The sequence below is a fragment of the Myripristis murdjan genome, chromosome 2 (genome assembly GCF_902150065.1).
Source record: "Myripristis murdjan chromosome 2, fMyrMur1.1, whole genome shotgun sequence".
Taxonomy (NCBI): Eukaryota; Metazoa; Chordata; class Actinopteri; order Holocentriformes; family Holocentridae; genus Myripristis; species Myripristis murdjan.
In genome coordinates, this window is record NC_043981.1 from 10767791 (window position 1) to 10794339 (window position 26549).

General features: G+C 43.2%; 2 protein-coding genes across 3 annotated transcripts in view; both read left to right on the forward strand.

The window, feature by feature from the left end:
- LOC115373509 (xin actin-binding repeat-containing protein 2-like) overlaps positions 1 to 15773 on the forward strand; it is a 48449-nt gene extending 32676 nt beyond the window's left edge. For both annotated transcript variants that reach the window (XM_030071950.1, XM_030071958.1), the window contains 7 exons: positions 1892 to 2029; positions 3659 to 3745; positions 4105 to 4174; positions 4537 to 4640; positions 5310 to 14700; positions 15415 to 15548; positions 15634 to 15773. In XM_030071950.1, the coding sequence (XP_029927810.1) occupies positions 1892 to 2029; positions 3659 to 3745; positions 4105 to 4174; positions 4537 to 4640; positions 5310 to 14700; positions 15415 to 15509 (9885 nt within the window). In that variant the 3' untranslated portion in view covers positions 15510 to 15548; positions 15634 to 15773. The remainder of the gene's footprint in view (positions 1 to 1891; positions 2030 to 3658; positions 3746 to 4104; positions 4175 to 4536; positions 4641 to 5309; positions 14701 to 15414; positions 15549 to 15633) is intronic.
- A 3186-nt stretch (positions 15774 to 18959) lies between these two features.
- The window catches only part of LOC115370038 (beta-1,3-galactosyltransferase 1-like), a 93140-nt gene continuing 85550 nt past the window's right edge, over positions 18960 to 26549 (forward strand). The window contains exon 1 of the mRNA XM_030066842.1: positions 18960 to 19037. The gene's annotated coding sequence lies outside the window, so the exon portion shown is untranslated. The remainder of the gene's footprint in view (positions 19038 to 26549) is intronic.

Sequence of the window (26549 nt, forward strand, 5' to 3'; positions counted from 1 at the left end):
TGTTTTACAGCAGCTTCAAATGAGCCTCATCCATTCTGAACAGAGGGACACTGTGATCCGTTTTATAAATGATCTCCTTGCACAACTCCAGAGCTTTCCTCGGTAATTGAGAGCGCGGTTCACTCGACAGAGCGGCCTCCCCCCGACCTCAGCTGATCCTCAGTGTCATGTCTCATGTGGCGGCCACTGACAGCTGAGAGTGTGTGTCCGTGTGTGTTGGGGTACACACCACCCAGGCCGGGGGGAGGGAGGGTGGCGCGGGGACTAGGTGCCAGACGGAATCTGCATGGGAGTTTTGTTTTTCCTCTCTACCTTTTACAGCTGTCGTCGCCCTGTCTGCACAAATGACTGGGTGTGTAAAAACAGCAGAGCTTTTGAGCAACATGGTTTGGTCATCCTAGTCTGTTACTCACTTCATAACAGGATATGGCACATGAAAATTAAGTTCTCATTGGATTCTTTTATTATGTAAAAAAAAAAAAAAAAATACAGTAAATGTTGGTGTTGTGATCACACTGTACATGTAGGTGGGTATGTGTGCACTGTAAAAAAAAAAAAAAAAAAAAAAAAAATCTTCTTCTTAACAAGTTATTTACTCTGAAACAATCTTGTTTTTCTTGAAACAGGTGAAAAAAATCTGACAGAGGGGTGAGATAACCCCACTTGTCTACTTGTTTCCAAAGTTAATCCACTTCCAATCAAGTGTCATTTTCTTGATACTAGTGGGCTGATCTGCCTTGTTTCAACATATTTCTACTTTCCCATGAAATACATTACCAGAAAATCCTGAAACATCCCTTGGAAAAACATTTTTTTTAATATATAACATGTGTATATGTTCATAAATAATATGTGTGTGGCGGTCATGTGAAATGATATCATCTGGTGAGGCGTGCATTTAGTAAAATTTCATTAACATAAACTCCTATGAATTATGTTGAATCAATTAACCCACAGACAACCGTGGGGATAGGTCTACGTATCTAGACATGCATACATGCACACACACACGCACACACAAACATATACACACCCAAGGCAATGCTGATATATATTGTATTTTTCCCTGGAAGCAATATATGCAGAGATGTCCACATAAATGTTTTATTGGAGAAATTATTGACTGACCAGAAAGGAGCTTATTATATCAAATAGTGTGCATACCTTCTCGGCCAGATCTCAAAAAGACTGCCTTTTCCAGATTGGTGAGATCTAAAAAAGTCTTCTTTCCATTTGCCTTTTGCAAATTCAACACAGATTGTAGAATTTCCATTTTTAGGAATATTTCCTTTCTTAGCAAAATATTAATAAGCATGATAAATATTGAAATATGGAGAAAAAGTAATGAAATTAAACTTTGTGGGGCTGCCATCTGTTGCAGAAATCTCTATCAAACCACTTTACCTCTGCTAGTCAGTCATTTTTTACATTTATTTGATTTAATTTTTGGTCCTTCTTCAAGTGTGCTGATCACGAATAAGTGTCCTAGAAAATGGCAGATGTTGTTGCAAGCACTGACTCTGTTACCAGCGTTGACTCAGCTGTATTTCAGGTGGAGCCTAAGTGAGCTTGCCTAATGCTCTTTACCCCCTCTAGAGGATCCCAGAGGAAAGCCCTCACCTGTGGTGTTAATCAGAACAAGGAGATAAGCCTCTAATGCAACACTAATCGTGCATTGCCCAGCACTGCAGGGGCTGCTAACTGCAATAACATAATTGAATGTTTTAAACATGATGATAACATAAAAATAATGGGACCATAAAGTGGCTCATGCTGGGTCAAATCACTTACATCTCAATGGGCCTATAAACCGTGCAATACAGTACTCTTAAACTTTGTTTAAATGGGTTTCTGGGTGTGATTTTCGCTCTTGTCTGTTTCCTGCTGACAGATGATGGATGAGTCAGAGGCCTGCTCACTGCCTGGTGGCCTGGCCAGCGTAAAGAGACAGTTTGAGAACCAGGAGTTTGCCTCCTCCTCCTCCCAGAGCTCCGTCACCCAGTTTCATATCCAGCAGAGATCCGTCCAGGTAATGTGCAGTCACCGTGGATTCACTGTCCTGGTTGAAATGCATGCTTCCTTTTCTGTGAATTCTCAAGAATTCACTTTTGTTTCTCACAGGTTCCAATCAGTATTTTTGAACATGACCAAAAAATCTCTATCTTTACAAGTCATTTGGCTTCATATTCAGTGTTAATCTTGTTTGTCTTAAAACAAATGGAAAAAAAATTGTCAGTTGGATGAGATAATCCCACTTGTTTCCAGTGCAGTTTCACTTGTGTCAGGATTTTTTCTGAGAACAAATGTACAGTCACATCGACCCACTCGTGTCAAGAAAATCAAATTTGATGAGCAAGTTGATTAGCACTGGAAACAAGAGGGATTATCTCATCCTACTTTCACTTGTATTACGAAGTTTTGCATAGTCAAAACTTGATGAAATAATTTCTTAAAGTGAACATTTTTTGTGGTGTTTGGGGGAAAAAAAACTGAGGTTCAAGCATGTCATTAAGAAGATGTTTAAGTACGTATTAAGAGTGCAGCTGCTTCATGGACAATAAATTGGGAAAGATAATAAGAATGATGGGAGGAGACTGGGAGGAGGATACTTTTTCTTCTCATTTTTAGATGATAGGAATGGGAAGATAGAGTGGTATTGCCCCATCTGTTCATGAGCTATATATTTAGGCTAAATTGGGAAATATATTACTGCCAAGGAATGATTTACATTCTGCTGTGGCTCTTTATTGAAAAATTTCGGGCCGGCGTGGCAGTGACTCCAAGGCGTTCTTGTAGGGGGTGAAATAAAAAAGGGCACCTTGAACTTTGCCCATCTATCCGGCACTGCCAACCAGCGTGTGAGGAAAATGCCAGAATGAGTTAGCAGCTTGTGATGGGGCTGTGGGCTTTCACCGGATCCCAGTGAAGTAAGGTCAATTCTCCCCCTCCATGCATTCTCCCCATCTGCTCATTCAAGCGAGGAGCAGAATGGATTCATTGAGCGCACAAGGGCCCTGCTGAATGCTAAATTTTACATAGGGGTTCAGAGGGGGAGATGCCTGAGTCTATTTGATCAAGTTATTGCTCCATACAGCAGCAGCGGCAGCAGCAAACCGCTTTCCGCTCATCTCTTCTCCTTCATAGGTGTAATATGTGAGTTCTATTTTAAAGCCGGTTGTACAGATAGAAAGATAAGTGCTTTAGGAAGTACAGAGCTCTCCCACTGTGTGGCTTTCATGTAAACTGCAGAGGATACAACCTAAAACCTCATATTTATCTTTCATCTAGTTCAAATTACACGAATGTCACTGGGAAAAAATGGCTGATGCAGTTGTATTTTTTATTTTTTTTACAGTTTATGTAATCTATTGCCTCCTCTCCCCACACCTCTCACTGTACTCCTCCCTTAGTTGAATTTAAACTTAGTTGTTCTCTCTAGAGGAGCTCTATAATGTTATTTGTCAGAGAGGGATTTTATTATGCTTCCTCGGAATTTGAAAATTACTTACCTCCTGCTGCTACATGCAGCTTGCAGTCATGAGATGATGAGATCATGGTTTGTGTGTATATGAGAGATTGTGTGAGGGAGTGTGTGCCTGCATTTTGTGAGGGTGAAAGGAATGTGTGTATCTACATTGTTATTTTCTGTGTCTGACAGGAGGTGTCCAGCTCTTCAGAGGTGACAGTGAGAAGCAGTGCCAGGGAGGTCGTCCCCGCCGCAACCCTTTTTCATGATCAACAACAGGTACATTACACGCACCATTGGTCATCAGCTGTATGGTTCTGTCTTACCACTGAAAAGCTGCTGGCAAAACTGAACAATTTAGAGTCTCCACTGTGTGGCTTTTGCAGGATTTCTTGATTGCCTGAATGTATTTTAACTATTTTTTTTATAGCATTTATAGCACTTAAATGGAGTTAAATCAAGCCAGAATGAGTTTTGCCTTATAATTAACTGACTAAGTGTGTGTGTATGTGTGTTGGAGGGAGGGGGTATAGAAAATTAACCTTGCTCTAAACCCTTTATTTCTCACTGATTGAAATCAATATGAGGCCAGACTACTGTTGTGATTTTATCAACAGTTTGCTACCATCTTTTCACAGGTGACCCACGATCAAAGTGTCCAGCATAACAATGTGGCCACGAGTTACGGGAACCATTTCAGTGAAACAGGTTGAAAATGACATTATTCTACTCATGCCTTTTATATTGTAATTTTCACTTTTTATCAAAGCACTGCTTGTGTCCTGTATATTAATGATTGTTCCCTCCATGGCTGCATAAGGGATGAGCTGTGAAAATGAGTTGGAGGGCAGATGATTTTCTATTCAGTGCATGGCAGCAAATCTAATCAGGGCAAAGTCAGGAAGGTAAAATATTGGAAAGTGGAAATTGGGCAATCACCGCTGCATGGTTTCAGAAAATGAAAACTACTCAGGTTTTTAATGAAATGATTTATTTCTCTTTCCAATCCCCCTGAGCTCCCTAGCTGGGAATGACTTAATGAGGCAGCCTTCTTCTTGTGTCTAATTCAGTTACGCTCGTCGGAGGAGAGGACCTACCAAAGGTTTCCACTCAGGCTTTGAAGCAGCAGTATGAAAAAACTATTGAGGAGGCTACACCAACCAAGCAAATTAAGGTAATGATGTTGTCTGTTTATCCAAATAGAAGATATGATGGGTTTTCCATTAAATATCAGTATGGAGATGAGGCCACATCATGATCATTAAATGGAAATTTTGAATGTCATGAGAAGTGGTGAATAAATTGAATTGGATGAAAGACTTCATGTCATTATTCAGGGAATGTTGGACTTTTTTTCTCACAAATGTTAAAAGGAAACTCCATCCTTAAACAGAACTCACATTCCTGTATATTATTCCTGTGATCTTCTATAAATATTTTAATCAAGTCAATAATTAGGGACATGCATAACTTTCCTCCAATGCTTGAACATGGAGAACAACGATTAATAGGTGATATAGTTAAGCAACAATGTCTATTGTTACTCCATTTATTGTCTGTCTTGACAGAGCCAACATGATTGTTTATTTGTGCTTTTGCACTCAAATGAAGATTATTTCTTGATTCTCTTTGTAATTTTGTGTGAGAAAACTCAGTTGTACAAAATCAAAGATGGATCATTTTTTAATTTATATTGCCTCACTCCAATTTTTTCAATTACTCTCTACTTCTGTGCTGTGCTTTTCAATGTTTATCATGGCAAGACAATAGAAAATTATTTTCTAACTGCAACACAGCTTTCACTGTCCTTCTTTCCTAAATCAACACTGTTTATGAACCATAGGTTGATGTGGATTTCAACCAGTTTCAATGGGCACCAGTTACCCAGTCCTCCAAAGGTTCAGCCTTGATTAACTATGACACATCCTCCACAGTAAAGACTGCCAGTGCCTCTTCATCAGCCACTGCCTCCTCAGTGGCTTATGAGACGACAGATCATTTTCCTCCCCCACCCACAGATCTGCTGCAGGTGCCACAGGAAGCACCTCAGTACTGTGTCTCTCCCCAGCCGCATAACCCAGTTTCCCAGCACAAGACGTACATTGTCAACAAGGAAGAATACTTTAAGCAGAGGAGCAAGGCTGAGCTGAAGCGCCTCTACAAGCACATCCACCCAGAGGTCCGCAAAAACCTTGAAGATGACTTCCAAAGCCAGCTCAGTGAGGTGGAAAAGGCTGAACTGGACGATGAGGAAATACTGGGTGGCGAAGTCCAGCAGGCGTGCTATGCTATTGAACATGATGACGGCAGTCCAAGGAGTATGAGCCCTGATAGAGAGTACCTGGAGTGGGAGGAAATCCTTAAAGGGGAGGTGCAGTCCATGCGCTGGATGTTTGAAAACAAACCACTAGATACTATCAAAGATGACACTCCGGATGAGAATGAAGTGAGGAACATTGCCCAGCAGGAAATCATTGCAGGCAAAGACGTCAGATACACAGCATGGATGTTTGAGACTCAGCCCATGGATGCTCTGGGGACAGAGACTCATGATTCCATTGAGGAGTCAGAAAAATCAACAGAACTTGCGAGGGGTGATGTCCGCACTGCTACTTGGCTTTTTGAGACGCAGCCACTTGATTACCTGAATAAGATCTACCAAGAAGATGAGCAGGCCCTGGATGTTGTTGTCACAAAAGACATCACCGGAGGAGATGTGAAAACTGCCAGGTATCTCTTTGAAACCCAGCATCTGGATTCCCTCGGTAAGACAGAGACCATTGAAGAGAGTCACTTCCTGAACCTGAAGTCTGAGCTAGAGGAGATCAAAGGGGAGGTAAAAACAACCACTCGCATGTTTGAGACCCAGCCCATGTGTGTCATCAGGGGAGATTCAGGGGAGATGCTGGAGATCACCAAAATCCGCAGGGAGGAGACAGAGAAAGGAGACGTGAAGACATCCCGCTGGATGTTTGAAACCCAGCCTCTCGATATGATCAACAAAGACCCTGCTCAGGTGAAGCTGATCTGTGGTGTTTCCATGGAGGACAATATTCAAGGGGGTGTGAACAAAGGTAGATGGCTTTTTGAGACAAAGACCTTGGACACCATTAAGGATGAGGAATGGGAGATTTCCAGGATGCAAAAGGAAGAAATAATTGGAGCTGATGTGAGGAGGCATTGTCTTGTGTTTGAGACTCAGCCTATGGATTCTCTGAAAGACAATGCCAATGCCAGACCCCTAGCCACAGAGGAGATTGTCGGAGGCGATGTTCAGTCTGCAAAATATCTGTTTGAAACCGTACCCATGGAAAACCTGAAGGATCTGCCCGAAGTAGGCAAACTTCAAAAAATGGTTGCATCTGAGGAAGAAAAGGGTGATGTGAGACATCAAAAGTGGGTTTTTGAAAGCCAACCACTTGAAAATATAAGGGAAGAGAAGAAGGAGATCACACGGACTGTAAATATAGAGGCTCTTGATAAAGGAGATGTAACAAATTATAAGGAAAGGTTTGAAAGCATGGATTTAGGTAAATGTGAAGGAACACAGAAAATACAAGTTGAGGGGGTTACAAGTGGATCTGTCAAATCCAACAAAGTTCTTTTTGAATCCACCCCAATGTATGCCATGCAAGACAGTTCTGGCCATTACCATGAGGTGAAAACTGTGAGGCGTGAGGAGATTGTGAAGGGAGATGTGCGGAGCTGCAGATGGATGTTTGAAACACGACCTATTGATGAGTTTGATGAGAGCATTAATAAATTTCAGATAATAAAAGGCATATCAAAACAAGAAATTGAATCGGGGGATGTCAAAACTGCCAAGTGGTTATTTGAAACTCAACCACTTGATGCCATCAAGTTTTTCAGCAGTGTTGAAGATGAAGAGCAAAGAACTAAAGAGGGTATTGAAATTGAGAGAGGAGATGTGAAAACCTGTAGGTGGCTATTTGAGACTCAACCAATGGATGTCCTGTATGAAAAGGTAGAGAGGAATGAGACTGATGTAGAGGAAGTCCAAAAGGGGGATGTCAAAACGTGCACATGGCTCTTTGAGACACAGACACTTGATAACATACGTGACCATACAGATTCAGAGTCCGAGACCATTCTTAAAACCTGCACTGTAAAGCAAGAGGACATCCATGGAAAAGATGTGCGTCTGGCCCGCTTCCTCTTTGAAACTGAGAATCTTGAAAACATCACTGGTGAGGACACTGGTTCCTTCAGGAGGGTTACAGAAATTGACATCCAGTCCGGCGATGTTTCAAGAATGAAGTTCATCTTTGAGAATCGGTCCTCAGACATTATGAGCTCTACCTCTGAGGAAACAATGCAGAGGTTAAAGACACAACAGGCCGAGGACATACAGAGAGGAAACGTGGTCAACTGTACCTGGATGTTTGAGAATCAGCCGATAGATGCCATTCACGATGAGTCCAAAGAAACTAAGGAAACGCGCACTGTGACTGATGTGCAGGGTGGCAATGTTGATAAAGGACGCTTCATTTTTGAGACTTATTCCCTAGATCAAATTCAAGAGGAGTCAACCGAGACTGATATTTCCAAACTTACTAGTATCATTAGAGACGAGATAGAAAAGGGAGATGTGAAAAACTACACCATGATGTTTGAAAATCAGCCACTGTATGCCATACGTGACAAAGAGGGCCACTACCATGAAGTAACGACAGTTACCAAGGAAGAAATCATGAGAGGAGATGTAATAGGAGCAAGGTGGCTATTTGAGACTAAACCTCTGGACTCAATCAGAGATTCAGAGGAGGTCTATGTTATTAAAGCCGTGACTGAAGAAGGTATCAACAAAGGAGATGTTAACTTGGCCAGATGGAAGTTTGAGACTCAGCCGTTAGATGAAATTGCAGAAGACATAAAAGTGAGGTCTAAAACAGTGGCAGACATCCAAGGAGGTGACGTGAAGACAAACAAACAACGTTTTGAGACTGATGACATGTCACAAAAGTATGTCAGAACTGTTAGTGTGAGCGAGATCCAAAAAGGGGATGTTAGGTCTGCCACATGGATGTTTGAAACACGCACAATTGATAAGATCCATGGTGATGGTACTGAATATGATGAGATGGAGACGGTGACAAAAGAGGAAGTGATGAAAGGCGATGTCAAACAGTCTGTGTGGCTCTTTGAGAAGCAGCCCCTTGACAGGATCAAAGAGACTGATGACACAGAGCCTGTTGTCACAAAGGAGGATATCCCCCAGGCTGATGTGAAGACAACAACATGGCTGTTCGAAACCACTCCCTTCCACGAATTTAATGAGAGCAATGTTGAAAAGACAGAAATAATGGGTAAAAGCATTAAAGAGACACTTGAGGAGCTTTACTGTCAGAAAATGGTTGACTCGCAAGGTATTCTCATTGAAGCGGATGAGATCGGCGACGTCCGCATGGCCAAATATAAACTGATGAATCAAGAGGCTCCAGAAATCCAAAAGGAAGAGGTTATCAGAGGGGATCTGAATAACATTATGATGAATCTCCTGAACCGCAGAGAGACCACAGAGAGGGGGATAACTATTGACCAGGAGGAGAGGGGCAACATCAACACCACAGTGAGGCAACTGTTCAACCAGGAAAGGGGAATCAATGTTGAGAAAGAGGAAATCATCCGGGGTGACATTCAAGAGGCCATAAACAATCTGCTGAAGAATGAGGGCTCCTCAAAGCGTGGCATTCTGATTCAAGAGGATGAAAAAGGAGATGTGAGAATGACTATCTATTCTCTGTTAAATAAAGGGGAGAGAGCCAGCATAGAGAAGGAGGATATAATTCAAGGCAATGTCAGCAGAACCCTTCATCGACTTCTGTCCAACCCAGATGCAGAGGACTCTAAGAAGATAAGGGTGGGAGACACAGAGAGAGGTAATGTCAGCTTTTACTCTACGTGCATTGAGTCTGGAGCTTTGGATTACCTGAAACAGCTTCAGTATGAATCTGATGAGGCCCCAGAAAAGGTTGAGAAAGAGCGTATAATAGGTGGTGACATTGAAGAGACAAAGCTCATACTGAGAAGGAATCAGCAGCAGATAGGTCGCACAGTGGCAGAGGATGATATAGTCCCTGGTGATGTGCACAGCACTGTTAAGGTGTTCATGACTGAGCCTGCTGTTACCTACAGAAACCTAGAGAAAAAAGATATTGTTAAAGGTGACCTCAGGGGAGCCCTGGATTCACTGACCCAAGCCATCAATCAGAGGGTGGTAATCGAGAAAGAGGAAGTAGTAAAAGGAGACATACCCTCTACTTTGAGGTCCCTGGAGGAGGCCCAACATCAAGCCAAAGAAATGGAAAAGCCAGAAATTGTCAGGGGAGACATCAGAGGTGCTCTGGAGTCACTTGAGAAATCTGCAACTGCAAAAACTGAAACAACTGTTGAAGACTTGGTGCCAGGTGATATCAAAGGGACCCTGAGGTCCCTGGAGGAGGCAAAACAAACTGTGAAAGAGGTAGAAAAAGAGGAGATTGTCAAAGGAGACATTTACACCGCCATGCAGAGTTTACATGAGGCATCAAGTGAGAAAAAGATTTACCAACATCAAGTGAGTGAACAAGGGGATGTTAAAGGCACCATCCAGCTCCTGCTGGAGCCTTCCACCTCTCCAAGAATTCAGCGCAGAGGAAGCATTGAAGGAGATGTGAAAACATCCATAAAATCCCTCTATGACGGGCAGGATACAACACAGGTTGAAAAAGAGGAGGTAATAAAGGGTGATGTTCAAGGGACTATAAAGTGTCTCATGCAAAAGAAACAATATTCAAATCCAAAACGTATGTATTCATCAAAGAAAGCAAAAGTGCCTGCAAAAAATCCATTAAGTGCAAAGCAAGTGGAGCATGACTGCTTACATGTGGATAAGAGTGAGAGTGTAGCAGTCAATCCAGCCCCCGCTGTGAAAAACCTCTCTCAGAGCGGTGAGTCACAGAAGCACATACAGACACACACTGAAAGAAAATCAGTGAAAACTAATGCCATAACCCAAGAGGACCACTCTCATACTGTAGCCAAAACAGACAATACCTCTGAGGCCTCCCAACAGATAAACATTAAAGAACAAAGTGTGAAACAGAAAATGCCGTCCCAACAGAAAACACCAGCTCCTAAGCCTATTACAATAAAGAATAAACAAATGACTAATAATGAGCAGACAGAGACAAAAGCAGCTGTTGACATGAATGTGATGAAAGAGGTTCAGAAAACATCACAGACAACTGCTGCAGCCAAGCAAACGTGTGAAACAAAGACAATCAAACAGGTGCAGACTACAGTGACGGAGCACAAGACTGTCATGCACAAGCAAAATGTAACGGTGTCACAGCACATGTCTGCCTCGCAAAAACAAAATGCTACAACAGAGAATAAGGCTCTGACACAAAAGCAGAGCGTCAAAAATATGAAGAGTGATTACCGTAACCTTGACATGAAAGGAAAAGCAATGATCAAAAAGGGGAAGCCAGAGATTCATTTCCCGCCTCCTCCTTCTTCCCCACCTCCACCTTCAGAGTCTGAGCTCTCCCTTCCTCCACCACCATCACCAGTGGTGGACAGTCCAGCATCAACCATATCCCGCCCCTCTATCATGAGGCAAGACAGTGACCTCCCACCCCCTCCTCCACCACCTCCTATGGAAAGTATGAAATCGGAGCCAGAATTTTTCCCTCCTCCCCCTCCTCCACCACCACCCTCTGTGGCTGGACAAGATTTCCTTCCTCCACCTCCCTCGCAGCAAGAGCTTAATGCTATGCCTCAGCCTCCCCCTGTTAAGCCAGGGAAACCAATTGGGAGGCCCTTATTCAAAGTCCCCAAGCCACCAGAGCCACCCAAGCAGCCAATACAAGCTAAACCCAAATGGCAGAAAAAGCAGCCAACCCCACCACCTCCACCTCCTCTCCCTCCTGGCCAAGAAACAGTCGCGTCATCAAATCTTAAGGAGGAAGCTACGGCCCAGGAGGAGAAAAAAGAGGTGACTAAACACGCTGAAACAAGCAAGCAGATTAAGTCTGAATCAACAGCAGCGTTAAAACCAAAAATACCTACAAGCGCCCCAGCTGTAAAACCAACACAAGAGGATACCCCACAGCCACCTAAAAAAGTGTTTGTACCTCCCATTAAGTTGCCCGCAACCCCTGAACCCACTCCGGCACCAAAGTCTAAACCATATGCCCGCAAATTCAAAACCCCTCTCATGCTTGCAGAGGAAAGATACCGCCAACAAAAAATGGAGAAAGACGAAATTGAGAGAAGTAGAGTTACCACTCCCACATCTCCCCCAGCTAATATACAAGTACAAGCACCGTCCCCTGTTGCCTGTGGCGAGCTTTCCACAGCTCAGAAAACTGAGAAAGAAGTGACAGTGGAAACAACAAAAGGAAAGGCTGAAGAAGGTAAGGCCACTTCCAAAGATGAAATACCAGCTCAAGAGACATCTGCCAAGAAAACCCCCTCCCACATCCCTTTGAGCAAGCCTTTGATTGCCGTGGTAAATAAGAAATCAGCCCCTGGATCTCCAAATATTTCCTCAGATAAAAAGCACATTGCCAGTGAGCATCCTTTGGTCTCCTCAGAAAAAACACCTGCCTCATCTGATGTCATTAAAAAGACTAAAATTGCATCCTCAGCCAAGCATCAGACTGTTTCTGTCTCGGCTGCTCAGTCTCATCATGAGAGCTCCGACATTAAAGTCCAGTCATGTTCTAACGTGGTCACTTCCTCAGTCACAGAGCAGCAGCAGTTCATTAAGAAATCTAGCACCAAATGTGTCGCTTCCACACAGAGCGCTGTCCAGGAAAATGTAAATCTTCCAACCCAGTCTGCGGTCACACTGAAAGCTGAAGATGTAAAGAATATTAATGTGCCACTGACACAGGAGGGGAAAACGGCTCCCGCTCAACCTACTAAAATTCCAAAGGTAACTCCGAGTTTCAAGGTGAAAACCTTTAAGATGCCAACAGAGATGAAAGAGGAGAAATGTGACACTGTGGGACAAAAAGAAACAATGAAAAGTGAATTGCATTTACAGCAAGGCAGTGATGATATTTCTCAAAAGAGTGGGACAAATGTGATTCAGGAAAGCAGCCAGGTGATGTCAGCAAGAAATGAGGTAAAAACTGAAATGAGAGTCAAAGAAAAGAAACAACAGGTGATCCCCCCTGTGGAGGTTCAACTGAAAAAGGGAAAACAGGTGTCAAACAGAGAGAATGAAGTAAAGCAATCCCAATCAATTAATGTCTCTGTGCCTAAAGAGGCTAAGATAATGTCTGCACTTTCTCCTCAAGGACTGGACCACCTATCTGCTTCCCACACTCAACAGAGCATGAAAGCAGAACAGAGTCACAAGGAGATAGTTGTGGCTGAGAATGTGGTTCAGCAAAACTTTCAGAGGCAGGAAGCTGTTCACACACAAAAACAGCAGATAAAAATTTCACAGCAGCAGCAGCAAAGAGCACAAATAAATAAAATGCCAGTTATGGCTGGGAAATCAAAAGGTGTGCCTCAGGATGTGTTGGTGAAAGGGACTACTAAAATGGTCCATACAGATGAAGTTCAATGTTCTGAAGAGAGCATGGACTCAGAGAAATGTAAATTACTGCAGAAACTACTCACTCAAATAAAAGAGCTTCAGGGTACATCAAGCAAAATAGATTCTAATGCTGTCAGGATGATTATAAGTGAGGTCCCTGACTGGATGATGGGCTTGGATGAGAAAAAGAATTTAAGTGAAATTGCTCTTCAACGGAGTAAGAAAAAGCTCAAAGAGATGGTTGTCTACCTGAGAAATATTGTTGAAGTAAAGGTCACAGTTTTGGAAGAAAACTTGGCAGCTGTGGAAAAGCAAGTCAAAGAGGCACCACCAGCGCCGCCCCCAGTGCCTCCAAAACCTGACAAGAAGGTTGTCAGTGGAGCAACTGCAAAGATTTCTAAAATTAGCATTGGCTCATCCAAAGTGGAGACACAAAAGAAGGTGGTTGAGGAGAAAAAGTCATCTCATGAAAGCAAAATGCATCAGAACCTGAGTGAGGTGGCTAATACTGATCAGAGGGTTTCCTCCCCGTTAACAAGTATCCGCACTCCGTCACCCACTTTCATTACTATTGAATCAGTGAGAAGGACAGATTCACCACTCAGAGTGACCCCTTCTCCTCCACCATACAAAGCTGCAGGGACACCACCACCCCCTCCTCGCAAGTCATACACGCCCACATCACACTTCAGCAGGGCCACACCCTCTCCCACCCTGAGCCGTTCAGAGAAGTTGATGAAGTTGAAGGACACAACCAGTAAACTCTCCCGGGGCATGACCCCTCCGCCTCCCGTGCCGGCACCAGGGTTTTCTGTGGCTGAAAGAGAGGAATCATCTCCACTTGGAGACACAGAGACTCACGAAGAGACCCTTGAACAGGGGCTAGTAGATGTGACAGAAATGGTGGACTCCATGATGACTGTCAAGGACAAAAAGTCTTTCTTTGAAGAGGCCCAGAGGGCTGAAGTCAACAGGACTTACATTCGGAAGGATCCCATCGACATCCCAGAACGCCTGGGTGCTGATAATGAAGAGGTCACCGAGACTGTGACTATAGAACTTCTGAAAGAGGATCTCCCAAGGGTTGACCTCTCAAAGCTGGTCAATAGGTTTGAGTCCCCACAACCAAAGGTTTACACCAGAAAAGAGCCCATTGTCATTGCAGAGAGGCTGGGGAGTGACACAGAGGATGCGGAGGCAGAGCCGAAAACACCAAAGAGTGAAGAAATTCCTACATTCAATGTCAAAGCGATAAAGGATGTGTTTGAGACAGGAGAGCACAGTTCTCAGGCAGCCAGAGAGCTAAGAGAACAAATAGAAAGAAGAGAATTTGAATCAGCCAATTTGGAACCGGTGGGGCACTCAGAAACAACATCAATCACTGAGCAATTCTCCAGCATTGATGACTATGGAAACGTGACAAGCGAGATGAGGAATGAGAAAACCACGCACTCGGAGAGCTCCATGACCCGCGGTAACCCCCCGTCCTACGCTGACGTGGTGAGGGGGAAAGTTCCAACAGTAGCCGTTCCCCCCGAGGCCTCGACCGAGGAGCTGCTGAGGAGCTTCCAGCAGTCGTGGGCCGAGAGCCAAGGAGTTTTCCAGAACTTGGGTTTCAGTGTCACTGAGCAGAGGACTTCGCAGTTTGTGACACATCAGCAGGAGACTGTTGTGACGGGTAAACCACGCTGTGCAGCATGAGGCTACTAAACAAGAGTGACGGTGTGTTTAACATGCCTCCTGTGTGAGAATTAAGGGCATCAATCACATTGTGATGGAAAGAGAAACATTGACATTTGACATTATTTATGTTACTGCATTTCCTCTGAGGTGTCTCCTTTCATTTGTAGCATTTATTTCAGTAACCACTAAAGCTTTGAAGAGTTGCTACTGGCAGCTTCACACTTTTTAGGATTCATAAGCTATAGTTTTATCTATTTGTTCATCAAATATGTGAAGCTTGTCAAGAGGCAATGAAAATAACATATTGGACTAACTCTCTGCATGCTTTGGTGTGTGGTGCTGTGTTGGAAGACAATGGTGAATTGCTTGACATGTACTCAGCAAAAATGACAATATTTTTGATTCCTCTGTATTTGACGGTTACTAATGAAGTCACACTTGTCAGTCTGTGTTAATGAAATGTAAAGAATAATCAGAAACTTTCAGTAATTGAATTTGCACAAGTTTCAGAGTTCTTATTAATACCACTCCCAATCCATTTTTTTTTTTTTTTTTTTTTGAAAATTAACTTTACAGCTGGTAATTATCATTGCATTACATTTTCTAAAACATCAAAGAGTCTGCACCATATGGATATGCTGAAATGATGATGCTCTTATTGGCTCTTTGAACTGAACTAAAAAAAAATCTCAATTTGTACTTCCTACAGAAAACACGAGTTCCAGAGTCCGAACTGTGCACGGTGTGTCGGAAGAGGGTGTACCCCATGGAATCGCTGATCGCGGACAAACAAAACTTCCATAAAAGCTGCTTCCGTTGTGCACATTGCAGTGGCAAACTAAGGTGACCTGTTTCACAAAATGACATCAGTTATTGCTTTTATTCACTTTACTTGCATTGTAACCTGTTTTCTCTCTTTTTTTTACAGCCTTGGAAACTATGCCTCTCTCCATGGACGAATGTACTGCAAGCCACATTACAAACAACTATTCAAGTCCAAAGGAAATTATGATGAGGGATTTGGAGAGAAACCACACAAAGAACTATGGAATGCTAAGAACCAGCAGAATTCGGATGAAAAAAACAAAATAAGATCACCAACACCAAACAAGAAAGTTATGGATTCCAGAAATTCCCCAGTCCAAAGCAGCATCATTTCAACAAAGGCAGACACATCAGATGCACACAATGACATAATCAAACCAGTGGATGAAAACAAAAAGCCCACCAGTAAGATTTCCGTAGTATGGCCCCCGCAAACTGATTCGCCAAAGAAATCCTTCAATGTGGAGGAGGAGCTGAAGTTGGTTAAGCCAGCATGGCCGCCTCAGGAGACCTCAACACAGAAAGAGGAACACCAAAGTCAGCCTATTAAGCCTTCATTAAAAGAGACTGATAATCCTGTAGCTAAAGTAGGAAATGGACCCCAGGAAAATGTCATGGTACAAGACAGTGCCTCTGTGACAGAGAATGTAAAAAAGCCTGAGGAGACTCCAGTTGAGAAGGAAGCTCCAGCCCCCTCCGTGGCAGCCACTGAAGCACCAGTGAATGCTACTCCCACTCAAGAAACCAAAGAGTCAAACAGTGGCATTGTAACTGCGGCACAAGTAGATTCTCAAATGGACTCTGAGGCCGACCCAGGAGTGGAGCTAAAAAAGGAAAGTGAAGGGAACGATGGTAAAGCCGTGGAAATGGTGAACGTTACTGAGAAGGATGATGATAAAAGTGGGAAAGAGGATGAGGAGGTGAAAGTAAATGGGCACAGTGGACAGATGGGAGGAGCAGCGGGTGAGACTACAAACCAGGAGGGGATAGATAAAGCAAATAATGACAGTGTGAACAATGGGGAGGCTGTAAAGGTCACGGTAATAGATGAGGAGGCGCAGGCAGGACAGGCGCTGAATGCAAACTCAAACAATAACAACAATAATACTCAGTTATTGCCTGACCATGAAACTCTTTTTCAAGAGCTTGATGAGGAGGAGGAAGAGAAAAATCAGCCATTCTCTTTGACTGGTTCAACTGCAGTACCAGATTTGTTACTAGATGATCATTGTGAAGAATCAACATGGATGCCAACAAATGTGCTGCAATTGGCACAGAGGGATGATGCTTTTGTGCCAGTGGGTGCCAAATGTACGGAGGCCACAGACCGCTATTCAGACACAAATTTCTTCACTGAGACAGCTGAGGGAACATTTTCTTTCAAAAATGAGACTATCGAGCCAAAGATTAGCACATCAAGCTTCCTTGAGGACATTTTTGCTGGCTTAAGTACTAGCAGCTCCAGCCTGCTATCTGATTTCAAATCTGACATCTTCAGTCAATCTGCTAGTGAGACGCCCCTGGTGTCAGCGCTGGATGACCTTTTGGATTTCGGGATGGATTCAACCTCTGATAAAGTCCGAGAAGCAAGGGGGAAGGATGAAAACAGCGACAGCTTTGCCATAAATTTCAGCACACACACCTCTCTGTGGAATGATGATGATGAATCCCTGACAGTGGAGGAACAGATCAAGAGGAACAGATACTACGATGATGACGATGATGATGATGATGATGACACCAACAACTCCTGAATACACCTCCAACCAGCCCAATCAACCAAAATCAGACAGCATTTTGACCACATGTAATTTTACACCTATGTCGCCCATGGAGAGATGAACTGATCTGATTTATTTTAGCATTTCTTTTTTTTGTACTGAGTTTAGAAATTGTATTTTTTGCTCTGTAATTCACTATCTGGGTTTGTTTGGATGCTCTTTGAATGCACCTGGTGTGCAGAGAATAAGTAAATGGAAAATGGATATTTGTTCTTGTATGTTATTTGGTATGCATATCTGTTTTTTGTGGAACTATCAAAACAGGGCTATATTTGCAATATGCAATTTTCAATATGTGCATCATTACAAACATAGTGATTTTCTTTGTTGCTTTATCTGAACAAATGGCTGTCAGGTTTCTTTGTAGTCTGAAGAGGTTTTTTTTTTTTTTCTTTTCCAATTTTATTGTATATCTCCTGGTAAAAAATAAAGCCTCATAATGTCTGCACTACATGACTTTTTAATCAGTGAGTGCACAGACAAGGGAAGTTGGCCGTGGTACTTGGTGGTTTCTCATTGTGTAGCTGGGTAGTTTGATCTATGGCCTACCTAGATAACACAGTCCAGCTGAGATCTCTTTGGCTAAAGTCCTATTGATTTTCACTGAGGGAGCAGGCCGATTGTTGGAGTTACAGATTTTTCCATTAGGTAGCTTTTGTCACCTCTAACAGATCTTTTTTTTTTTTAACTTTCTACTCGGTTACAGCTTGGTGACATGGGGTAATTCGCTAAAAAAGCCTCGCTGAAATGTTAATTACATGTTTAAAAACATACAGTAATGCACCACATGTAATGGCTTAAAAAAATCAATGCAGGTCACACCACTTCCTGCTGACTTTTAGTAGGGGAAGTACTGATATTCATGGTTCAATAACTGAGCATCCTTTACAGGAATGCTGTTTAGCATCTTTTTAATTGGGTTATTTAGTCTTTTTTTTTTGTTGCCATCTTTGCTGCTGTGTTCATACTGCCAACCCAAAACAGATGCAGTTTTGTTCTTTTTCAATCATTTTATCCCCGGACGCCCGTTGACTGATGAAGGTTATGCAGGTGTCATGTCAAAAACTGTCCTGCAAGGGGCCCCAGGGCAAGGTACTGGTTTCCCACAATGCCAGCTGTCACCATTAGTCCATGTACATTAGACATCTGCCCTGTCATGTTAGCTGACCACCCAATCAGGCAGGTGAAACTGCTCATGCAGCTGTTTAAGATGTACTAATTCGTTTGCACATTCACAGCCAGTATAATTTCACCTGCCTGGGGCTTTTGAGGCCCTTGGTGGTCCACATGCCACCAATTGGTAACCCAGAGGTCTATAAAACAAATTCTCAGGTGCTAGACATGATAATTAAATCATCATGAAGCCTCCTTTGAAATCATCTCCAATAGTTAACGGGGTCGTGAGTTGTATTTTTTTTTTTTTTTTTTTTTTTTTTTTCGCCCGGAGACCTTCAGCTCAGCCAGGCGTGACAAGCGTCGCTCTGTTGCTTGAAAGTCAATCCCCGTTAAACAAAGCAGCATCCTCCTCGCTTCCGGACCGATTGGCTGCTCGCCCCTCATCAGGCGGTGCTGATTGGACAGCTCCTCTCCTCCGCCGGCTGCAGCCTCTTCTCCACGCTCCTGCCGGGAGAAGCTGATCAGAGGAGCAGCCCGCACAGTCTGGGACGGACACGCCAGCAGCGTCCAGGACAAGTTGTGGCCGTATGGGGCATGGAGAACAAAACGGGTAGGTTTCAAAAGATGCGGGAAATGTCGCTTTTTTCTCCGGCGTGCTCAGCATCGCACGTTATCCGGGCACTAATTGCTCGACCGCTGTAGCTATTTCGGAGAGAAATTCATTTAACGGGGAAGATAAGTCCATAATCTACTATTGTGCTCGCTGTGTGGTTTCGGAATGCGTCATTTGACCCTGGCTCTGGTAGTTAATTTTGCCCTGTGCTGCCCACCAGCCAGACGCAGAGCGCTTTATAAGTCCAACTGCACAGCCCGGTTCAGCCCCTGTGATAATGGAGGAATTTTCAACTCGCCTTTTGAGGATTACTTTGACCAAATGTTAGTTTGTGATGCCGATGCAACTATAATGGATGTGCTTTGCCATGTGTGGGCTGGAGAGGTGTTTATGGAGCTGCTGCCTTTTGTGTGAATCACTCCTCGGATTACAGTAGGCGCTGCTCTCTAGGTTAACCTGGAGTCACTAATCTCGCGTTTTAAGTGCATGCCGTCGTTTTAATGAAGTAAGCCTGTCGGTGTCTGGCATATTGGCATTTGATGTGTGCGTGTGAGAGGGAGAAACAGAGACGGAATAAATCCAGATAAGTAGATGAGTGCATTGTGCATTTCATAATGCTGCTCAGTTTATAGCCTAATATCAAGTACAGTGATTTATCTGGCTGCTAATCCATGTCACTTAACGTGGACAAGTGAAATCCATCAGTCCTGTGTTTTATTCCATAAAGCAAAGGGCAGCATCGCATTGTGGTACACCACTCTGTCAGATTTTGCAACACTACTCTAAGGAGGTGAAAAGGGAGTAAAAATGGAAAGTGGGGGATATAACCTTCTGCGGAAAACTGCTCAGTGGGATTTTACCATGTAGTCAAGGGGTCATAACAACAATTCATGGCCAGTATCTTTTGCTTGCTGTGAACAGTATGCCTAAGCCTCCAAAAATCCATTGCTAGAGATTTATTTTGACAGTGCCTTTGGAGCATGAATGCCACAGATCTCAAATACATCTCCCTCCCGCAGGACTGATCCTCTTTTTGGAATTACATTGCGCCTTGAAGTCATTACATCAATACTTTTTTTCACACTGTGTCTTGTCAGAAGGTAATGCTGGAGAAACCAAGCCCATCTCTTTTGTGAACACTGTCTTTTTCAACCTCACAACGCTGCCAGGGTCGTTAATACCAGCAGTCCTGCCAAATTCTCTCATTTAAGCCTGCGCGCTGGCACACAACCAGAAACTGATATTGTATGAGTGGGGGGAAAAAATGTCCCATTTAATTTCAGAAATGTCCTACAGTCCTTCATTTATCTCCTGTGACAAGAAATGCAGTGGTTTAATCTCAATTAGGCAATGACATATCAGAGTGGGTGCCGAGCGCACATGAATGATTTCAGATGACGTTGATGAACATGGCTTTGGAGGTGCAGCCTGCCGAGCTGAAGGTGACAGAGGAACTGATTTTTGTATTTCTAAAAAGCATGAAGTGGATGCTAATTGATCTTCAACGTGCATGACTTCCTCTCACAAATTCAATTTTTTCTTCTGGCAGGCTGCCTGCTGTAACATGACTGTAAAAAACTCAGTTTGACTAAGCAGAATTGAGACAGAGCTAATTTTCCTGCCGCTGGAGCTCTAAGAAACGCACAGATTTAAAAATGCTTTCCAGCAGTAGGGATTTCAGATTGCCCACAACGTAATTCACAGCTCATAACTTTCATAATACTCATAATACTTTACCACACTGCAGCTGTTTGCTTATTTTGGAAAGGATTATGATAATGATGGTAGATCAATAAGGTATTGCTTATGCATTAGGTTTAGACCCTCTAAACTGCCCTTTGCTGACTTCTGTATCCTGTCAAAACTCAATGATTTTGACCATATGGAAGCATTCATATTTAAAAAAGTAGTCTCAGTAAATGATTTGTAAATGCTGATATTAAACACATGGTGATATGAGTCTCATCACAGACCTTATATCTGGAAATAGGCTATTTACTTGTGCCGTGTTGTAATCTACATCCTACTGGCATCCTGTGAAAAGAAACAAGCCCCTGGGTGTGCATCTAATAGTTCTGGTTTTAATTCGTTCAGCCCTCATGTGGGGGGTTTATACGTGGAGGCACTGAGCATGTCAGAGTTATTGGGCGAATGTGACACAGAGAATTGATCTTCTGAAATGATTACTGTAAATAATTTGATGGCATTCTCGCTTGTGGCAGGGAGTAGGAAATTGAACACCTTTTTTTTTTTTGGGCCAAAATGAATCCAGAAGCAAGAAGCAAGACACAGGCTCCCACCAGGAAGAACAGACCATCTTAATTACATCATATATATTTTGTGCTGGAAATGATTTGAATTCAATTTATGGCACTTTGCTGTGCTCCCAGACGAGATAAACTGCGTGTGACATTGATAAATGGCATTTGTAAAGAGCACAATAGAAAAGTATATTACAAACCGGCCAGCTTATTAACTCGTACACAATTTAAATGCACTTCAGCTTTCACCACAGCTATTCTTGTCAGGACAATTTAAAGGGAAAATCTGTCATTTTGCGGGTTGCCGTCTGTTATCACAGCCCATGACATTTTGGGGCCCTTAGGGAACTTATTTCTTTCAAGTGTACAGCTTGGTTTGTCAAATGTCAGTGCTGTTTTCCAAGAGTCTTCTTCAGAAACTGCTGGTTTATGAAGACCTTTAGGTTATGGTGTTTTTTTTCCCCCATTCACCACTGTTTGTTTGACAGATCTGCTGTGGTTCTCATCATGAAACACTACCAACACTATCAACATTTTCTCTTTGCCTCCTACTGCATTGGCTGAATAATAGTCACTGAATGATACACATTGAGTCCCTCAGTCAAAGAGCAAGGCCGTCCTTCTCGGACCATCATTTCACATCTACAATCAACAATCATGCAGAGAGAAATCCATCAAAACAAGCAGGAGATACAAATTTCACTGCATTCAGGTCAGTAGACCTGAATGCAGTGCAGTCACACTGACACGTTGCATTTTGAGTAAGGGGTGCAGTTGGCTAACTAGCTATATTTATATAACCATACGCTCTTAAGATACTTGTGATTGACAGCATCAAATTCTGGCAAATTCTCTAGGGGATGGTGAAAGGCTTTCTGAGAAATGGAGGAAATCACTACCTGAAGTCAAAGTAAATGACACACAGTGAGGGGAAAGTGGGTACACCAAACTGTAAATCACAACATTTCAGCACAAAGTAACCCCTGGAATGCATCGACCATTACAGATTGATGACATCTAGTGGTTTTGAGTATCCAAGGGTGGGTTTTTTTCCTTTTACTCATGCATTTCTGCACTATTCATTACATCTCCAGTGGCTCGTGGCAAAGTTTCCCACTGCACCCACCAGACTCTCACCAGCCTGTACCTGTGGCTTGAAACTGTCATATCCTGTGCTGCTCAAATGACAGAGCGGTAGTGACAGAGTGTTGACTGCACATACAGCGATAGGCCTAATGTGCTGTGCGGTTCGGCTGTCCCTGTGCCATGTCGCTTATGCCAGTATATACATATGTCACTAAATGAGTCACTGATATGCTTCTGCACCATTTCCCAAGAGAAATTCCTGTGCATTTATTGTGCTCTGCAAATTAAGTGATTCGGAAATTCAACTCAAGCAATTCCCTCTTAAATTTTGCATCACTGTAAAGGTGAAAACCAAGTGTCTTTGGCTGAACTTGGGAAGTCCCAGCTCTGCCTCTCTGGCATATTGTGCCACAGCTGGCTTCATTGCTCCCATTGTCCCTATCATTGGGGAACAGGGCCCTTCAACTGGAGGCGTTCAATCCCCCACGTTGGCAAGCATCTGCCCTGCTGAACTGTCCTTGAGCAAAACATTGCATCCCTCCAGAGGGCAGTGTTCAGTAGCTGACCCTGCACTCAGGCCTCCATGAGAGGGAGAGAAAGCCAAAAGAGAATTTCTCTATCAATAAAGCATGCCATGCACTTGACCTTTACCGAATAATTAATGATCAAATTGTGAGGTTTGATCACACCTAGAGGAAGCAATCTAATAGGCGAGCGCAGTGCCCAGTCACCCTTTTTCATGCAATATTAATAGTTTCTGTGTAACGCCTCATGATTTATCATACATAACATTTTATTACTGTCTTATTACACTGTGATTACAGATACGAGGAAGCTGTAATGTATAATGCTGTTGTATTTTATAGGGCTGTCATCTTTTATACGCCTCCAGTGTTGCACTTCTGTGGCTGTAGGATTTCATGGGATTTCTGTCTGCATTTTTTTTTCTTCGTTCTCTAAGGGGATTCAGTGGTTTCACATTGATGTGCTTTGACCTATACTGTTCCTCAGCACTCCCTCACTCACTCTCTTACCCTCTCATTGTGTCTCTCTCTGTCTCTCCGTCTCTCCTTCTCCGGAGAAGGGTTTGGAAGGCTTCACAAGTGGCTCTGCATTTCATCTGTCTTGCTTAGCTCGTTGTGGGGTTGTGATCATCTCTGTCACTGCCGTCCAAAGTCTATTGGATCATTTGATAATCCTATTGGCCAGCACTAAACCACATATGTCCACAATTGTCTGTATGACTCCTAAGGCTCAGATGAAACAGTCAAAGCAAAAGCCAACCACAACATTCTGTGAACATGCTGATTTTTACCCTAAATCCCTTGAGCCTACGCAACAATATGGCTCATGAATAAATGAATAAATAGGCTATAGTTGTTTGTTAGTGCAATTGTGTCACAAAAACATGCATACCACAGTACGTTGAGTGGCATGGCATTGTCGAGCAGAAGCTAAGAAACATGTGTTGACATCTATTATACTGTTTTTGTTTACAAAAATGACAAACGAGATGGAATGCCAAAGAGATGAGCTGTTATTATCCGAAATGCTCAGCTGGCAGATGTCTGCTCTCATTTTCCTGAAGACAATAAACCAGCGTGATGTGAAAAGAGTCTGACTCAAAATGGTTGTCATGCCCCCCCACCACTGGTGCATTTGAAGTTGATGAGGTGAGTTACTGCCGTCGGAAAAAAAAAAACTTCCCCAGCCAGGTCTGATAAAACACAGGCACACGACCACAGTCCATTAGCCTCTTCAATTAAATCACATGGCTGAGTTCATGGGGGGGTGGGGTGGGCTGTGGGGGTCTGGGTTAAGTGCTGAATTGCATTCCCCTCCCAATGTGCAAAGCTCTGAGGGCTGCGGTGGTCTGTTCTGAACATTGTAGTCTTATCACACAGCTAGTTAGGCAGTCTGTGAGTGGGGAGAAAGGCAAGAGCAGGGCCATGCCAGTAGTTTCATGTCAGCGCCACTCCCCCACATCACGGAATCTCATTCTCTTCCTCTGGTTGCAAGTTGGCTGCCGCGGCGCTCTCGTTTCCATGTGCGACGCCACATGCAAAGCCCGCTGAGCCCTTCCGCCGCCACAGTTGGCACTGGATGAGTTCAGAGCTGAGCCTCCTAGTTTTTTATTTGGCTTCTGATGATGGGACTTTGCAGGTTTGCCAATCTTTCCGGTGTGGCTGCTGATGTTCCGCTGTTCCCCTCAGACTAGTAGATGATTGGATTTGTACCGGAGTGGTCAAACGGCACGGGGCTAGAAGGGTGAGGGGCCTTATCTCCTGTCTCCCTCTGTTTAACTCTACAGGGTGTTTGGCCACCATCAGCCTCCAGGAGAGCTGAATTTGTAGGAGAGGAATGAAAATAATAAGAGCAAGATTTTGTTTGTCTGTATGCAGAAACCGTTAGGCTACGCTTCCACTTATCTCTGCTGCTGCATGGATACCTTGTCACTCTAATTTTAAGGTTTTGGAATTAAAGTTTTTATGTGGTCCATTATATGCTGAGCATGTTTGGCAACCCCAAGGACTGTGAAACCCATTCAAACTCACTTATTGCAAAATGCATGGTCCTCAATCAGAGAAGGCTGTTTATCCTCTTTCCTGAAAAATTGCTTTTTGAAGATCTGTTGGGCAGCAGCGTTATGCTTCCGCTGTGCCACTGCATTTTGAACCAGGGTGCTACTCTCTAATTAAAATAATTTTGAAGGCTTTATGTCTGATTTTTTACCCTCTCTAATCCTCTTTATTGAGGCACAGCATGGTACCATAGTGGTATTTGTATGTAGCGAGGGTCAGGGGTAAAATAGGATGAGGAGTCGAAGTCATGCTGTTTTCGGTTATGCAGCAGCATTAATTAAATACACGGACTGCAGCTCGCCCTTCATTTGAAATGGTGGAAGATATTTAATTTGTATTTCTGAAAAATTGTATAACATTTTGCACTGCTTTTGGCATAACTCTGTAGGTAATATTAATATCCTGCTGTATGCACGGTTGATTTCAATCAGCATCTGCTCTGAACAAGCACACATTCCTCAGTGGACCAGAGTAACCCATTTGAGTACTCATGTGTGTTTGACTCCGAGGCCTAATTATAGAGTATGCGCTATTATGTGCGCACAAACGCCATACAGAACATAATTAATCTAAGCCTAACTAGATGCAACACCAATTATCTCAGGTGTGTTTGATGCACTTGATGCGTGTTTAAGCATCTCTCTCCTTTGAGGCCTATATGTAAATTTGACATTTGCTGCTCAAAATGATGTCTGCCAAATTGATTTTGAAGGTGGGCAGATTTAATATGGAATAATCTCATCCCCATCTTATCCCTGTTGGTCTTGTTAACTGCCTCTACTCTCAGCTGTAACTCTCAGTAGAAAAAAAAAAAAGAGAAAGAATGCTTTTACATCAGGCTGACAGACCTAGATAACAAACTCTCTGCAATGACCTTCTTCACAGATGCTTTCTATGAAACAAAATATTTGAGAGGTGATGGGGCTGATGCCACCATGCCTGCCTTCGTTCGTCTGCAAAAAGCTGTGTGCACAGACACAGCAGCCAAGGCCGTAAAGCTGGAATTTAGAAGTCGGCCTCGAGGGAAACATGAGGCAACAGTTAGAAGGCAAAGTTTATAGTCCGGTTAAGATGGGAAAATGCAAAGCTTTTTCTGCCATTTGAAACTCAAAGCAATGCTTCCCTTTGGTGGGGCATCTTACACACATGCCTCAGGGATTTGCTCTCACCTCTTGCATTCGGAATTTTTTCCACAGCTCTTAATATCGCTGATTGCAAACAAGAAGGATTAGTTTTTTAAGTTTAGTTGAGTTGGAATGCAGCAAAGGCAGGGGGAAAATGTTGACTTGGGTAACATATTTTCTTTATTTTTTTTTCTGTCCTCCACCAAGGAGGTTGTGTTTTTACCCTTTGGTAGATTGATTCGGTGCACACATAGGCCTTAAGCCAAGGGACAATTGATCCGTTTTCGGTCGTGAACCGAACCTGGGATTTCTTCCATCAGACCATTATTGATCATTTTAATTTGAAATTGAAGTGATAGCAATGATGTCTTTGGGTGTAACAGCAAGCTGATGGATGGTTCAGCATTGGCAGACGGTTGCGCTCTCTGGGTGCTTTATTTTCCTTGGATGTGTTTA